Genomic DNA, 16152 nt, shown 5'->3' with positions numbered 1-16152 from the left:
GGAAGATTTTGTTGTTTTCTCCGCGTGGAATTTTAGAGTGAGATTTGTGTGCACTTCTGAGTCTCTTCTGCTGAGCAAAGTAGAGAATTACAGTGACACCTAGAGATCGGTCCTTATTAGGGTGCTAACACTGCAGGCTGCATTCAGCAGCCTTGGTTTCTCTGTTCTTTGAGCCAGAGGGTCAATTATTCAACTTTATTCCATTTGGAAAAATGTTTAGAACGTAACGTTTTATGCCCAGGCAATTTGAAGTTTTTATTACTGTTTAAGGTAAAATGTCCGGATGGTTTAAAATCCAGAAGAATCTCCCTGGATCCCTGCACTACCCAAGTTTAGGGGCTGCTACGACGCTTTGAAAACTAGAACTTAGTGTGTTTGGTTTTTATTTCAACGTCACTGAAGTAGTTTCCAATTTTAGTATATGTGCTGCCGAAGCGAGCACAACTGAAGTGGTTTCATGAAGGAAGTAATTAACCAGGCCAACAAAGCCTTTTGTTCTTAGGGGTGCCCCTTTCAAAGGTGAAGAACAGAAGTCAGCATCTGCAACGATACACACAACACTCCCCAAGCATCACGCCAAAGGCTGATAACAAACTTTTTCCAACCCCTTAAAGGGAGAATGAAAAAGTGACTCCTCCTCCTACTGTAAGGTATATATTCCATTTTTTCCATCTTTAAATGTTCTTAACAACGTCTACACTTCGGTAGATTTTCACCAATTTAGTAGTAGGTAATTATGCCTGGAAAGCTTGCTGTGTATTCATAGAAATCATTTTTATAAACTAATAATGACCTGATATGTGTGCGAATAAAGAATTTTACGTGACGGAATCCTGAGTCTATTGTGGTTGTTTCCCCTCGAAAGGACCTCCTTCCAGCCCCCTACATACCTTGTATATCATGAAAAAGGAAACGAGGTCCTCGAGAGACTTAATGACCAGATTTCTGAGCTGGAGTGACATGAAAGATGAGACAGAAGCAAAATATCCCTCAATGTTCTGAGAGGAGTCGTAGTCGCTCTTGGGAGCAAAATGGACCCACTGCTCCTTCCGTGAGACAAAAAGCTGGGCACAGGTGGGGATCCACCTGGAGAGAGAGACAAGAGGGCATCCAAGTAAGAAGAACCTCTTCTGAGCTCTGAGAAGTCCCCTCAGCCATTCCCCACCCTCTGCGGCAAGGGCGATGGCTCCTTTCCCACTAAGCAGCTTTGCAGATTAGCACTTTCCCATTCCGGGCCACCTCACCTGCCCACAACCCTTTCCTAGAAAGAAAGTAGTAAGATTTGAATTGAGAGATTACTCCTCCATTAGCAATGACAAAATGGACAGGGGATACTGGTGACACATTCTACTGAGAGGCTATAGCTTTTTCATTACAATCAGAGATTGGGGTGAAGGGGCGTGAGGAACTGGAACGTTTTGTGCAACTTCTCTCCCTGGCAAATGCCTGGCCTCTGATTCAGACTTTACGGGGTAAGAAGAGAAAGGGCAGAAAAGGAAGAGAACGTGGGAGGACAAACTCCAGTGTGGCAGAGACTGTTCAGAAGTTGAGAGCAGAAATTAGAAAACCGAAAGGAGACATGGATGCCTCATTGTTCCTTTCGTCTCTCTTCCCCCAATTTCTCATTCCCAGTGGGAACCACGAGCCTTTTCATCCTCTCACGTTTCTTTTCTGATTGCTAGAAAACTACTACACTAGCTGCCAGAGAAGGGGTCACAGTCTCAGAGGTAATTATCGTATTTCCTGAGTAGCTGCTGTGTGCCCGCCATCACACATGCATATTCTCTGGTCATCAAAAGCCAAGGGTAGGGATTCTCATCATCATTTTACATGAGGGAATTTCTCCGGCTCTGGACACAGTCCCACCTGCATTTGTAAAGAAAAAGGAACTGTCTAAGTGACCCCAAAACCCCTAACCTTGGAACCCTGAGGCTGTTTATCTGGGCCACCTGAACACCAGTCATTCAAACGCACTGTCCTGTAACCCAGCAAGGCCATGAGGATGTCAGAGGAGGGAACTGCGTTTCACAGAGGCAGAGGGAGCCGAGAAGTGGGGGTTGAAGATCACTGGACAAGCAAATGCAAAGACTGCCGGGGGATGGGGACATGGAAGGAAGCAGACAAAGAAGAAGGGAAGTCAGCGAACTGTGCAGACCCCAGGTTGGAAACCAGTGTTCACTTCAGAGAGTTTTCCATCTTTGTGCTCGTGTGACACAGCCCCACTCTGAGGCCCGATACTGACTTGTTGAGAAGAATCTGGCGGGCTTCCATGCAATGTTTCTGGATCACATCCCGATACTCCTGCGGCTGCAGAGGCAATTTTCCCGCCAATAATTCCTCTGTTCGCACAAACCGGAGGTCTTTAAATCTGCCAAAAGAGAGGGAGCAACTGCCTAAGCTGAGATGGCACTTAACAGCAAATTGGATAGGATGGGTTCAAAAGGCATCCCTGCTCGTTTTTCAATGAGAGGAGATTTGATCAGATCACAGCTAAGTATATCTGAGAAATCTGGACCTCGGAGGAGGGAATGGAGTGTCTACAAGAACTCTGGCAAAGAATAGATAAATGAGCCAACTCACAGGTGTTTACTGACCCTACCTGTGTTGTGCTCTGGGTAACCCATCTGGGGAGGGGGGTTTGGGCACCAACTTGGTATCTAGCTGGCTGGGAACTGGGATATCAAGTGAACAAATCAAAATTATTTACAACAGTGAAGACACAGAGGACTGAGCAGAGTCCCACCTTCACGATCAAGTGGGCTCTTGAGCTACTAAAGAAGCCGGGTTTGGTCTAAACCCCAAAAACCCCCTTGGACCTACCCCCAACAGCTGGCAGGTTCACCAAGATGCACAGCCTCCCCTGGCACTGTGCCTCTCATGATGCCAGCGCTCAATAAATATTTGTAAAATGAACACATGAATCTCCTTCCCTCTTCTGTGACGCTCTCATCTTCCTCTGCTTCTCTGATCAGTGGATGAGTTGCCCTTCGCCACGCTTACCAAGGCCTGTTTAGCTCACAGGGCCACCGTTTCTCTTCCCGACATCGATTCCATTCATTTATAAACCACTCTTTCAATGCCTATCACTTCCCCAGCAAGCTCGTTGCTCATTTTCTTCACCCACTGTAATGACCTGAGGCACGTATCCTCTTCCTCCTAAAATCCGGCAGCCTACACTTCTGTTTCTTTCTGGTGGGGGTGGTGAACTTAGCCTTCACCTTGCCGGGTCAGTCACAAAGCACTGCCAGGGAAGGCCAGAACCCATGGACCTCACTCACCGTATACGTTGGTATCCAATCCTTGTGTGGCCCTCATCACCTTCTGATGATTATGTTACGTATCTTTAATTGAATCCAGACAAACTTCCCACAGTGGCCAGAAAATCTACGCTTTCTTCAGATCACAACCCTCATCTGTCCTCCAAATGTCTCACCCTTCACCGATCACTAGTATGACCTCTTTGAAGTGAAACAGTGCAAGTCACGTAAGAAAATGACTCTGCATCATTTCCTCAACAAACCTTTCTCACTGCTGATTTTCTGGTTCCGCTGACAAAAACCTCTTAAATGATTCTGGCTCACTTTTGTGCCTCTGCTGGGAGCCATGAAAGGCAGGGGGTAAGAATGCTTTCTTCTCATCGGAGGCTACAGGTTCAGGAACTTGCCATCTTCAGGACATGATCAAATGAAACACACGCAAATCCTCTTGGCATTAGACTCCTGGCAAGTTTACCAGCCCTAAGACTTACCTCCTTGTTAATTTCTAGGTCACTTTCTTTTTGGAGGCCGTCAACATGCTTGTAGTTCAGGCAGTACCTTCATGTACAGCTACACTATGCCAGGTGCTGGGCTAAGCACTTCACCCAGCACCCCCATGAGGTAGGTACTGTTGTTATCCCCACTCTGCATATAAAGAAACAGGGGCCCAGAGAGAGTAACATCCCCCAAATCACATGGCTCAATAATGACAGAGCAAGAGCCAGAGCCCAGGCAGTCTACTTTCAGAGCCCTATATCCTATACATCTCTGCCTCGTTAGACAATCACTACCTTTCTTTTCAGGGTCCTGACTGGCACCTCCAATGCTTTAGAAAACTGAATTCAGTTCAAAGAAGGAATGTGCTTATTTCTTGTCATTGGTGGGCTCCATCCTAGGTTGACTTTCCCCACAATTCGTTTTCAAGTCAGAGGTAAAATTAAGAACGTGAAAAACAAGTAAGTCCTCCAAGATGAAACACGTTCTGGGCTATGTAGAGATCCTCCCCAAAACAAAATATTTGCGCTATGTTCAGTCAATAAAAATGAAGTAAACATATTTGCCTCTAATTTTTCTAATAAAGAGCCCAGATGGTGGCAGCTCATCGTTTCATTAGCCTGACCTTTCAGTGAACTCTGGTGGCCTTATTCTCCCACCAGGATTTGCACCCCCTCTGGAAAGGCCCATAGAAAAAGGCCAGTCTCTCTCCCCAGGGCAACTGACGAATGGATACACAAAACGTGGTGCAGCCAAACAATGGAAGAGAACTCAGCCAGAAGAGGAGTGAAGCACTGACACACGCTCATTGTGGATGAACCCGGAAAACATGATGCTCAGTGAGAGATACCAGACACAAAGAGTCACACGTGTGGTTCCACTGACGTGAAATGTTCAGAATAGGCAAAGCCACTGAGACAGAGAGCAGATTAACGGTTGCCAGGAGCTGAGTGGTGGGGAGAATGGGCAGTGATTGTCAATGGGCACATAGTTTCTTTTGGGGATGATGAAAATAGTCTTGAATTAGACAGTGGTGAGGGTAGTAAAATTTGTGCCTACACTAAAAATGACTGCATTGTACATTTTAAAAGGGTAAATTTTATGATGTGTGAATTATACCTCAATTTAGAAAAATGAAAGAGAAAAAAAGGGAATCACCCCTCCTCTGCACACCTACTGTTCCTGTGGCCCATTCGTCATGCGTGACTTTGACTGAGACCACTGCCTGCCATGCCCGTGCTGGCGCTGAGTTACACGGAGGAATAAGACGCAAGCCCCCATGTCTCATATGTCAGAGAGACACAGTGAGTAAACATGCAATTACAGTTCAGCGAGACAAGGGTCATCATGGAGGTAGTGGCTGATTAACGCTTCCTGGGTATTGTATCAGGCGTTGCTCTAAGTACTTCGCATGTAGTAGGTTACTGATTCCTACTACCAATGCTAGGACGTGGGGGCCCTCAATATCCCAAATTTAGAGACAAGGGAAGCAAGGCATAGAGATGGGATGTAACAACCCATGTTACCTGTGAAGCAGCAGGGTTACGATCGGGACCTGGGCAGGCTGGCCCCACATCTGTGCTCTTCACCAGGACGCCCCAGTGCTTAGACAGGGGTACCAGGGAGCCCCGAGGAGGACCACTGACCCCTGCGTGGAGACTGTCACTTACAGTTCCTATGCCTCATGGGTCTAGGAGTTTCATCATTTCACATCAAGGGCAGGGTTGTGCCACAGTGCCCAGCATAAGATGTCCTCGTGTGTGTGGGAGCAATGAAGAGAGGGGAAGGGGGGCCTCCTTACTCTGCAAACCACAGCTCCTCCAGGCCGAGCATCATGGGATTCACCGTGTGTAGATGCTCCTCGTTCCACTGCCTGGCATTCCGATAGACGCTGTGCCAGGGCACAGGGGCCCGGATCACTCTTTGCGGAAATGTGCGGGGCACACTCTCGATGAAGAGTCTCTTTCTCTCCGCTGGGTCCATGAGGATGTAATCAACTGTCACCAACAAGCGCACGCTCGGTTAGCAAGCAGGGACCCGGAGCCCACTGTGCCCTGAGCCCCAAGACTCAGAGGTCAGCACGTGGAGACCCCCCGGCCTGCTGCCGCCCAGCCTTACCGATGCTTTTCATGAGGCTACTGTAATAGTCATTTTTCTTCTCCTCCACGAGGTCGTTCACCAGGGGTTCCAGGAAGGGACTTGTCAGCAGCGTGTTCGAAATCAACTTTGAAATCCGCACCATCACTTGGCCGTCCTCTGGAGCAATCATGTCTTTTCGGATTCCATTGGTCAAATAGTAATAGTATCTCTTCCATAAACAAACGGCCAGAAAAAAATGGATCATGGTTGGCGTGCTGTGCCCACCTGCCCACACCTGGCAGTTCCCACAGCACCCATTCCCACCCTTCACTCGCTGACAGTCATACTTTCCAGGCCTGTGACTTCACACTCATTGCACTAAGTTTTTCCCACGACTCTGGAGGATTCAACCAAAGCTCGAGAGATTTCAGTGGCATGGAAGGAAGGACTTGGCAAACGCCATGCGGACAGGAATGGAGGAGTGAGTACTGAGGCCGGAGGCAAGGCAGCATATTCGATGAGCTCTAACGGGAGGAATGACAAGCTCCTCAAATGGACTCAAATAATTCCCTCTGCTCAGCAACAGTGACCGTCCACAGAGCGCTCTGACCCTGTGCTTGTAGCTGGCAGTCGGGGGGAAAAAATTCCCCAAGTCCAAGTGAGACTTAACGATAGTTCTAATCCAACCATGGCCTTCTGAGTTTAGAAAAGCAACACAAATGCCAAACGGAACAAAAATGGCCCCTGTGACCTGTTGACTTCAGGAAGGTTTATTTATTTAGGGCTTGCCTCAGATGCTGGATGGCTGAATGGCTCTAGAAATGAGCCATTTCAGATGAATGAGAAGCACCAAGTGCAGGAAAAAGGCCTGAAATCAGCTTTCTGCTTCAGTGCCAATTGTCCGTGGCCAAAAAAGGCTGAACTCACCTTGCTCCAAACCTAATGGAAGCTGCTTATAACACACTTCCACACTTCCCGCATTATAAGGACTGCCTGACGTGGGGAGAGAGGCTCTTGTTAAAATGCAGATTCACAGACCTCCCCCGCCACACTCTCAGGCAGTCTGGGGTTTTTCTAAACAAGTACCCCAAGTGATTCTCATCTTCAGTCAATGTTGAGAAATTCTGCGTAGCTCCCAAGAGCTCAGAGACTCTGGCATCAGCCAGACCTGGCCTAAGTCCTAGTTTTGTGCCTCTTACTAATTGCATAATCTTGAGCAAGGTGTTGAATCAGCCTACACCCCAATTTCCAGACCTGGACAACAGGAATATCAGAGTACCCCAGTCTTGACTGGGTCAGACATCTCTAGGACGTCGGACAGATTCTGTGCACAGCATACCGTCACTGTGAGTTTTCACTGTTACTCATTTCACTGTATAGTATAAACTCACGAGCTGTTTGTTTTAAAGTTTTGTTGTTCTTCTTTAAAGATAGGGTTTAGAAACTCAGAAATCTACCTGGAACCAAGCAGGTAACATTAATAAGTGAAAGTTGCCTGGACATAAGAAAATAATAAGGAATGGTGGAGACTGTGACAAACTGGAATGTACTTCTCATCTAAAGAAGGCAGCTACTTCTCAGCTTCAAATAACTTAATTTTTTTCAAGAGAGGTTAGAAATCTAGCTTATGTGAGAGTTGCCTTATTTTCAAAACACATCTATCGGCCAAATTCAGGCCACAGTACGGTTGCCAGGTAAAATACAGGGTGTGTTGGGATATACTTACACTAAAAAATGATTCGTTGTTTATCCGAAATTCTAATTTAACTGGTGTCCTATTTTGTGTTTTGTTTTTCAAAGTCTGGTAACCTTAGCATGTGGGTCACTGTTCTGCAACCTATACTCTAAGAGGACCCAAAGCCCCGATTTCTAAGACTTATTCACACACACACACTCCCTCACTCAGTAGTCTGTCGTGGGCTCTGGACTTTGGGATTGTAAAACATGCCCGGGGTGACTCTGCTGTTCTACCTGTTTAGAATCACTGAGATGCCAAGAGTAATACTCACCCAATTGGGAAAAAGAAAGGAACAAGAACGTACCTCCAAGTCTGATTCCGACGGCTTGGCTTCTTTACTTTCCATCTCCATCTCCTCCTGTAGCATCACATTAATCTGTTCTTCTGGACTCATGGGTCTGCTTCCCGGCAGGGTCAAAAAGGTCCCCACCTCCTTCTTCCTGGGTAAGGAGATTAAGAGGTTGCAGGTCAACCTGGTCCTGAAAAGAAGTCACAGCTCAGCCCTTGGTTCTGTGCAGAGGTGCTGTGGTGTCAGGCCAACAAGCTCCAACCAGGTGGGTGTCCTTGTGCAGTGGAAGCCCCTGTCCTTCGTGTAACAGGACACATGCTTCTAGCAGCAGGGTGCGTCCTTCAAAGATGACCTCTAACCATGGAACATTTCATAGGTATGGGAGCCTCGCTTTTGCTCAATTGGTTATTTTTATTTAGAGCCTAAAAAAATTTGGGGTTAAGGGGATTTGTGGAAAAAACTCATCCGTTACTGGGCATCTAGGAATGCTTTGAAGCCAGGAAGCAGAGCACGGCTTTAATGAGACCATGGCCATCTTTGGCTCAGCCTGGTGTCCTGAAATCCCCTGTACCCAAGGGACACCTTACCCAGTGGGCTCCTCTTTGTCTGCGGGGGAGAACCTCATTTTCTTCTTGTTGGGCTCTGATGAGCTTTCAGGTGCTAGAATAGTGGAGAAGAAAGACATCGGTGCTGGGCAGTGGCCTTGGGCCATCCTCTATCCACAAGGGTGTGAACCTCAGGACAGCCCAGGAGCATACAAGGGGAGGACTTGGTGCGGAGGGATGAGGCAGGAGATGTGGGCTCTGGTCCCCCCTGCCCACAATTACCTGTGCAGCCCTGAAAAAGTGACTTCCTTGCTCTAGGCCTCAGCTTCCCCAACTGTGAAATGGGCATGAACACACTTTCCACTCATCCACACATTTGACACATATTCATACATGTCTGCTTAATTCACTCTCCAACCTGGTATGCTGTTTTCTAAACGCCAAGTGTATTATTGTTTAATATTTTTCTTTAAATAGATTCAGACTTTTAAACTTTATATATTTGTATTAAAGGGAACATTATGATTATCACACATAGAAAAACCAGTATCATTTGCAATGAACATAATTATTGCAAATAGAAAAACAGTATCATTTGCAATAAACAGAAGATAACTACAAATAAATCTGACAAATGATGAAAACTCTATTATTAACCTTTAACTAGATATGGTTACTTGCTTAAGTCTCTAGCCTAAGGAAATTAACAAACAATAGAGAAGTGTTAAAGGCATGCTAATACTAACTTGACATTTTGAGCGAATCAAAGAGAACTGAAGACTCAAGATATATTTTGAGTTCATACTTTAAGCTCATCAATCTACTCCAAATAGAACAGTAATAGACTAAATACTCTTTAAAAATTAAAAGGACATTGTATTATTCAACAAGATGCTTTTCTGTGTGGACCAGAAATAAATACAGTGTGAAGTCAAAATCATAAAGTTGGCTTCAAGGTCCAGAAGCAGGCAGACGTAGGTGCTTGACTCCTGGGGGAGCAATGATATAACTGTTTGATACCTGGGGGAATAACAGAATCGGAAAGCACACCACGATTGTGGGGAACTGCACCTGGGCTCACAGCATAAATCCAGGACTGAAGCAAGACCACTCTACCCACGAAGACAGGTTGGAAAGATAGCAGCCCTGCCATGCAGAAAAATCACACGTATCCTCAATTCCCATGGTGGCCAGAGAGCAGAGAAAGGCTGACCATACGTGGCCAAGCCCCACACTGCCTCATGGACCAGATCTGAGCAATTTTGGGATCCCCAAATATCACCTTAGGATGGGAGCCCCAAGCCACCAACATAAGATCTGGTGCTAATGTGTGGGCCAAAGAGGCCAGATGAAGATATGGGGGGGGGGGGGGAGCTAGATTAAGAAGGATGAAAAGAGGACAGCCAATGTAAATATGATTACATTTATATGTGAGAACGAGCACAGCTAATCAATGGTGACAGAAAGCAGAGAGTGGCCCTTCTGGGGCAGGATGGGGTTGGGTAGGGGAGAGAACTGATTGGAAAGGAGCACAAGGGAGCTTTCACTAGAGACAGAGATGCCCTGTATCTTGTCAGGGTGGTCATTATATGGTATAAAGAATGGTCGAAACTCACTGAAGAGAACACTTAGGATCTGTGCCTTTTATTGTCTGTGAATTACACCTCAATAAAAAACGGGGAGGATGCATGCAGCAAGAAGGGAAAAGATTCTCCACATAAGACTGCAAACTAAGATCCAAGAACACATGAGAAAAACCACTATTAGAAAAGACAGCCACTGAACTCAGCAATCGAGGAATAGGATTTACAAATGGAAATAATATAGCAATACCAATATTGTTCCAAAATAAATGTTTAAGATGCTCCAAATGAGAGTGAAAGGGCTATGCCCATAATAGAGTAAGAAATAGGCTGGGGTGGCACCCCTAAGGGGAGCCAATTAGAAAGCCTGAAAATGAAAAGATGTTGTCATTAAAACAGAAAGCATCCATTAGACATGATAAACTCAAGACTGAACAGAGCTGAAGAGCAAATTAGTGAATCGGAAGATATCAATGAGAAATTCACCCACATACAGCGCAGAGAGAAAAATGAAAAATATGAGAAGTTTGAAGTAAAGTTTGAGAAGAACTCAAAATATGCGTTTGAGACAGAGGGCAGATTGAGAAGCTCCAACATAGGTCTAACAAAAATTACTAAATACCCTTAGGCAGATATACGTGTACCCAGTGGGATTAAATAAATGAATACTTATAAAGTACTAGGTCAGCAGCTTCCAAGGTGGCCCCCAATGACCCCCGCCGCCTCCTGGTGTCACCCTGAAGTCCTCATGAGTGTAGGCTTGGCTTAGCAAACCCACTGCTAATATGACGAAAGTGATAAAATGTCCCTTCCAAAGTTAAGTTCCAAACAGAGGGTGGTTTCTGTCTTGCTGGCTCTCTTCTCTCTCTTGCCCTGTCGTTTGCTCCCTCTGAGGGAGGCCAGAAGTTATGTCCTGAACTGCCCTATGGAGGGGCCCAAGTGGCAAGAAGCTGATGTCTACGGCCAAGAGGCAGCACAAACCTGAGCACGTAAGTGCTCTTGGAGGAGGATTCTTCCCTAGTGACCTTTAGATGACTGGGCCTCGGCTGACACCTTGATTGTATGCTTGTGAGATACTGAGCCAGAACCCCCCCAGGTAAGTCATGTCCAGATTCCTGACCCACAGAAATCATAAGATAATAAATGGTGGTTGTTTTAGACCATTACGTTTTGGGGTAACGGGTCATACAGCAATCAATAACACCAGTGACAGAGAATAGTGCTTGGTGCATGGTAACTGTAAGGTTAGCCATTACAATCATTCCCATTTCACAGATGAGAACACTGAGGCTCTCGGAGGTTACCCAAAGTTAGCTGCAGCAAAAGGTGGAGCCACTACAATCCAGGGTTACACATCTCACACCAAAGCCCCATCCTGAGTTGGTATGGCACCCTGCCACAAATACCTGATGGCAGCTTCTGAACGACCCTTTCCTTAGGGGCACTGATGGTGACCGGCTGGTAGGCCTTCAGCAGGCCCTTGAGCTTCAGGTCCTGGGCCATCAGGGAGTAATTGTTGGCAATGGAGTCGCTGGGTCCGCGGTGGTGCTGCTGCTCTTTGAAGGGTACAGCCTGGGTCCACGATGTGCGTTGCATCAAGGGGGGATGAAAGCTATGCGACATGACCATCTACAAGGGAAGAAATGCAGAGTGAGACACAATCGGGACATCTCCTGTGGAGCCTGGGCTCGGAGGGGCCCACCAGGCTGTGGCCTCGCTGAGACTCACGGAGTCCCACATGCCACATGCCCTTTCGACTTTCCACAAACTCAGTGCAAATACTTCCTGAATGGACACCAACAGTACTTCTCTGACCACTGTGAGCATGATTTCTGATGCTTTCAAGGACAATAGCTGGCTTTCAATAAACAGTAAGTTTGTGAGTCAGGTAATTTATCTCTATTGTCTTTATTCCTTCCTATAAGGTAGAAATAATTGTTCTTTTTACAGTCCAAGATGCAGAAGTTTGGAGAGTTTAAATAACACAGCAGGAATGTGAGAAGGCCAGGTTCTAGCTCACCTTTGAGCTATGGCACAGCCCTTTCAACCTCACTGCTGTAGCCTTTTCCGGTGGCTGAAATGACCAAAGCCACTAATTCCATTGTTAGGTCTTGACTGTTTGGCCCCCCACTAGTACCAGCAGCAGGGCAACAGCCACGTGAGCATACCTTGTAGAGTTCAGATGGCTCCTCGTTAGCAGACGCAGGCAGCGGGGGCAGCTCTGGCCGCATCTGGGAGCGGCTCATGTGATGTATCGAGTCACTCTTGGGGATCTGTGGGAAATGGAAACAGAGCCACTCTTTAGGAATGAGGGAAGATTTCCAAGCCTGTAGGTTGGTGAGGAATAAAGACATCCTCCAGGGAGGTTTTGGGCAGAGAGTTCTGCCCACAAAACACCTTGCTCATCCCCATTAATTGTGTAGGCTTCATTTTTCAATCATCAATCTGTCTCCTCCTTCACCTCCTTGTGTGGGAAAAAGTCTTCCTTGGAATGAAGCCAGCATAGAGGAAACCAGAGCCACCAGAAGGAGAAAAGCAAACTCCCAGTGACATCAACTGGACTCCTGGATCCAACTTGGACTTCTCGGTTATTTGAGCCCATAGGTTTCCTTTTGGGTTTGAGCCAGGGTGAATTTTATTTCTGTCCCTCCATACTGGGAGATGGTCATCCAAGGGATAGACACAGAGGCAGCTGAGTCACCCAACAAAGAGATAAGCTGTCCTTGGGATAACAAAGAAGAAAGCAAACCAACATAAAGCATTCTGCAGAACACAATGGAGAGAAGCAAAACCTCTGAAGAACAAATTAAACTCTGAGTTAGTTCATAGGCACAGACTAAGATGTATATACACAGATCCACAAATACCCTGATGGCAGAAAACATTTCAGTCCATGGGACAGGAACACATGGGAGACACGCAAGACTGGCAGATCTAGAAATTAATTCCCAAACAGAACAAAGGGTTTTCTTGACCACACCTAGCTAAGAATTCTCTGGGGTGTCTTCAAGGGGATGAGAAGGAAATTTTTGTAAGAACTACCCAGCTATGCAAAAATGGTTTGTTAAAAATACTAACGCTTAAGTGTCCTGTTACATTACTGGGAATTTTCACTTCAGAGGGTCATTATCAACAAATCTACTTTAATTTCATAATGTTTCTATTGAAAATGCTCCTCTGAGCACTTCAGTGTATGCCCAGCTAGCGGATTTTGGCTTCAACCACCAACATTCTGTCACCGAGATTGGGTAGAACTATTCCTTTCAGGTGGCTGATTTCTGACTATAAGTGATGTATGCATGTGCTTCATAGAACCATTTCCAAATGTTCTCCTGAGGACTTGCTACAGCAGAATCACTCGATGCTTAGCTGAATACACAGATTCCAGGGCCCCACTCCAAACGTCTGGATCAGCATCTTGGGGAATGAACCTGTCTCTATGTTTCTAAGATGCTCCTCAGGATATTCTGATGTGTAGCCAATGGTGGGAACTGTTGGGAGGGAACATACGGTCGAATGGCCTTGGAAGGGAAGGGAAAGGAACAACAGGTATCTACTCTTCATATTTTCACTGTAAAACTTGAGGATTGGACCCAAATGCCTAATTCAGCAAAAAGCCTATTTCAAAGGACACAACATAAAAATGTGCTTAGCACACTTGCTCAGTCGAGGGAATCTAACATGGCAATCGGTCTATGAAACATCCCCTTCCCACCCACTCGCATATTCCCACGTTGAAAATACAGGTTAAAAAAAAGAAATACACCTTAAAATGTGTACATACCTCCTGAGATGAGCAATCCATGTCATTCACGTTGTACGTTATGACCGGACCTATTAAAAAATGAAGAGACAGCTCTCAGTTTCTGTCCCGCCTGCCAGTGGCTCTGAAATTCACACTTTCTTATAGCATCATGGGGATGACACAGAAAATGGAACTTTCCAGATGTTCTGAAAGCTCTGTTCACAGGGCTGCCTCTCTGAGGTCACAGACTCCCGCCCCCTCAGGAGTTCCCTGATAGAAGAGTAAGACTTATGCACACAGGACCATAAAAAAACCAGAAAAGGCAGAGAGAAAGGAAAGCTAGAGAATGCAGAGCAGCACTGGGGTTCTGCTGGGCTTTTGCTGTGCTTCCAGCTCCTCCTGCGATGGCCACTCTTCCCTTCTAATTAAGTGGCTCTTCTCTTGGAACCAAGTTCAGTGGAGAGGAAAAATGGAAGCAGAGTGACACACAAAAAAGGGAATAGGGAGGAAGCTCCCCACCAAACAATACCCCTGGCAGCCTGAACTCTTCAGTCTTCTCCTCCCCGGGCTGTTTTAACACCGGAGGTGCTGCACGCGGGCACTGGGGCCCGTAACCAGGCCTCGGCGTCTGTTGCTAAGGAAGGAGAGGCCTCCGCTGTGCCTACGCAAGACTGGGCTTGACTTCACTCAGTGTCTTGGTGTCTCCCTTTGCTGGAGGCCCAGCTGGGCAGCAGGAAATGTGATGACGGAAGGGGAGACGGAGGGTATTTAGCAATGATCCAGGAATGCAGAGGTGAGTCGCAATAAAGGACTGTGCCTTTGGAGAAGTCTAAATGCACGTTGTGTGGTAGTTAAAATTCTTGGGCTCTAGAGTTGGACAGGTCTGGGTTCCGATGCTGCCCTTCCTGTTAATTAGCTACACGGCTTGGGCAAGTTGCTTAGTCTCTCCAAGTGTCCTTTTTTTAATGTAGATGGCAACAATGTGAGCGCCTACCTCAGAGGGTAGGTTTGAACGTTTCACAAGATAACGCCTGTAAAGCAATTTGCATACAGTAGAAGGATGACCAATTCATCCCAGTTTTCTGAGACTGTCTGGGTTTTAACACGATTAAGTCCTGCATCCTGGGAACGCCCTCAATCCTGGAAAAACTGGGACAGTTTGGTCACCCAACATAGTATATATTGCGGCTCACATCATTCTTATTATAAACACAGAAACACACACACACACTTGCACACATACACTCACACACACAAGTTACGATATTAGCTGCTGCCCACACACTCAGAGCACATGTTACATGACCGCCTTCAAGTTCTCTCAAAATCAAGTCAGACTTAATTGAGTTCTTTTGGGTGCCATGCTTCCCTATCTATTTTTTTCATTCAATTTTTCCCCCCAAACTCCATGACGTTCCCATTTTATGGATGAAGAAACCAAAACCGAGAGAGCTACATAGTTTTTTCAAGGTGACACAACCCACAAGTAGCGCTGACACAATTTGAACCCGGTCCTAAGACTCCAGAGCCCAGGGCTCTTCCTGTAAGCGCCTGTTCAGAAGACAAACGCTTCTGAGACCCTACGATGAGCGCTGCTGCGGAGCACCAGGGCTTCCATTTCTCCTTTTCCTTACTCCTCCTCCAAGTTGGGCTCGCCAGGCTTTCAAAATAAACCTGAGGTTTCCCATCTCTTATATGGGTACCCTCTACCATAAGGCACAGATATGCTTCAAAGAGTGTTTGGAGTAAATGAGCCAGTAGCAGAGTTTGAGACTTTAGTTTAGACAGAAGTGGGGTTATTACCAGGCCCCCTACAATAGGGCATGAAAGCCCATGGCCCACAAAAACCAGCAGCTGTAACCAATAAAGAAATGGCAAGGGCCTGGTTTGGTGCTAATAAGCGCCATGACCCTGTGGGCGAGTAGGAGACATGCCTCCCTCTGAAATTGAGTATGTTTTGAGTCCAGCTGTGTTGAAAAACAGCGAAGCAATAATAATGGTTTCCATTCACTGAGCTGTGCTCCAAATGCTGGCACTGTTGCTAAGCCCTTCGTGAGCATTATGTCGCCATATCTTCTCAACAACCCGGAAGATAAATACAACTGTTACCTCAAGTTTTCTGGATGAGAGACCTGAGACGCAGGTTAGGTAACCTGCCCGAGTCACTCCACTACGTCAGTGTTGCAAAGTTGGGACAGAGTCAAGTCCATGGCTTTAACCCAAAACCTACATGTGGTCTGAAGAAAGATGGAAACTAAATAAACTATTGTCACGTGGGAGACCCTGCTCGCTGCGCCATTTGTCGTGCGGGGAGGCCTGCGGGGTCTCTGCTCCCGCTCCCCACACAAGAACGCAGGACATGGTGAGGCCAAAAAGGAACACCCACGGAGCCATAGATGGGGGAGTCATACCACTGTATTC

The 16152-nt window shown here is 46.5% G+C and overlaps 1 protein-coding gene across 1 annotated transcript in view; it reads right to left on the bottom strand.

Moving 5' to 3' along the window:
- The window catches only part of DNAH3 (dynein axonemal heavy chain 3), a 108465-nt gene extending 94650 nt beyond the window's left edge, over window positions 1-13815 (bottom strand). The window contains exons 1-9 of the mRNA XM_074323111.1: window positions 13771-13815; window positions 12155-12259; window positions 11393-11615; window positions 8446-8518; window positions 7874-8009; window positions 5871-6060; window positions 5554-5749; window positions 2243-2368; window positions 891-1086 (exon numbers count right to left, since the gene is read on the bottom strand). Of these exons, the coding sequence (XP_074179212.1) occupies window positions 891-1086; window positions 2243-2368; window positions 5554-5749; window positions 5871-6060; window positions 7874-8009; window positions 8446-8518; window positions 11393-11615; window positions 12155-12259; window positions 13771-13791 (1266 nt within the window). The 5' untranslated portion in view covers window positions 13792-13815. The remainder of the gene's footprint in view (window positions 1-890; window positions 1087-2242; window positions 2369-5553; window positions 5750-5870; window positions 6061-7873; window positions 8010-8445; window positions 8519-11392; window positions 11616-12154; window positions 12260-13770) is intronic.
- Window positions 13816-16152: the final 2337 nt, after the last annotated feature.

This window comes from Rhinolophus sinicus, linkage group LG18 (genome assembly GCF_036562045.2).
Source record: "Rhinolophus sinicus isolate RSC01 linkage group LG18, ASM3656204v1, whole genome shotgun sequence".
Taxonomy (NCBI): Eukaryota; Metazoa; Chordata; class Mammalia; order Chiroptera; family Rhinolophidae; genus Rhinolophus; species Rhinolophus sinicus.
Note: the sequence above shows the minus strand (reverse complement) of the source record. Positions and strands in the feature narration are given on the sequence as shown.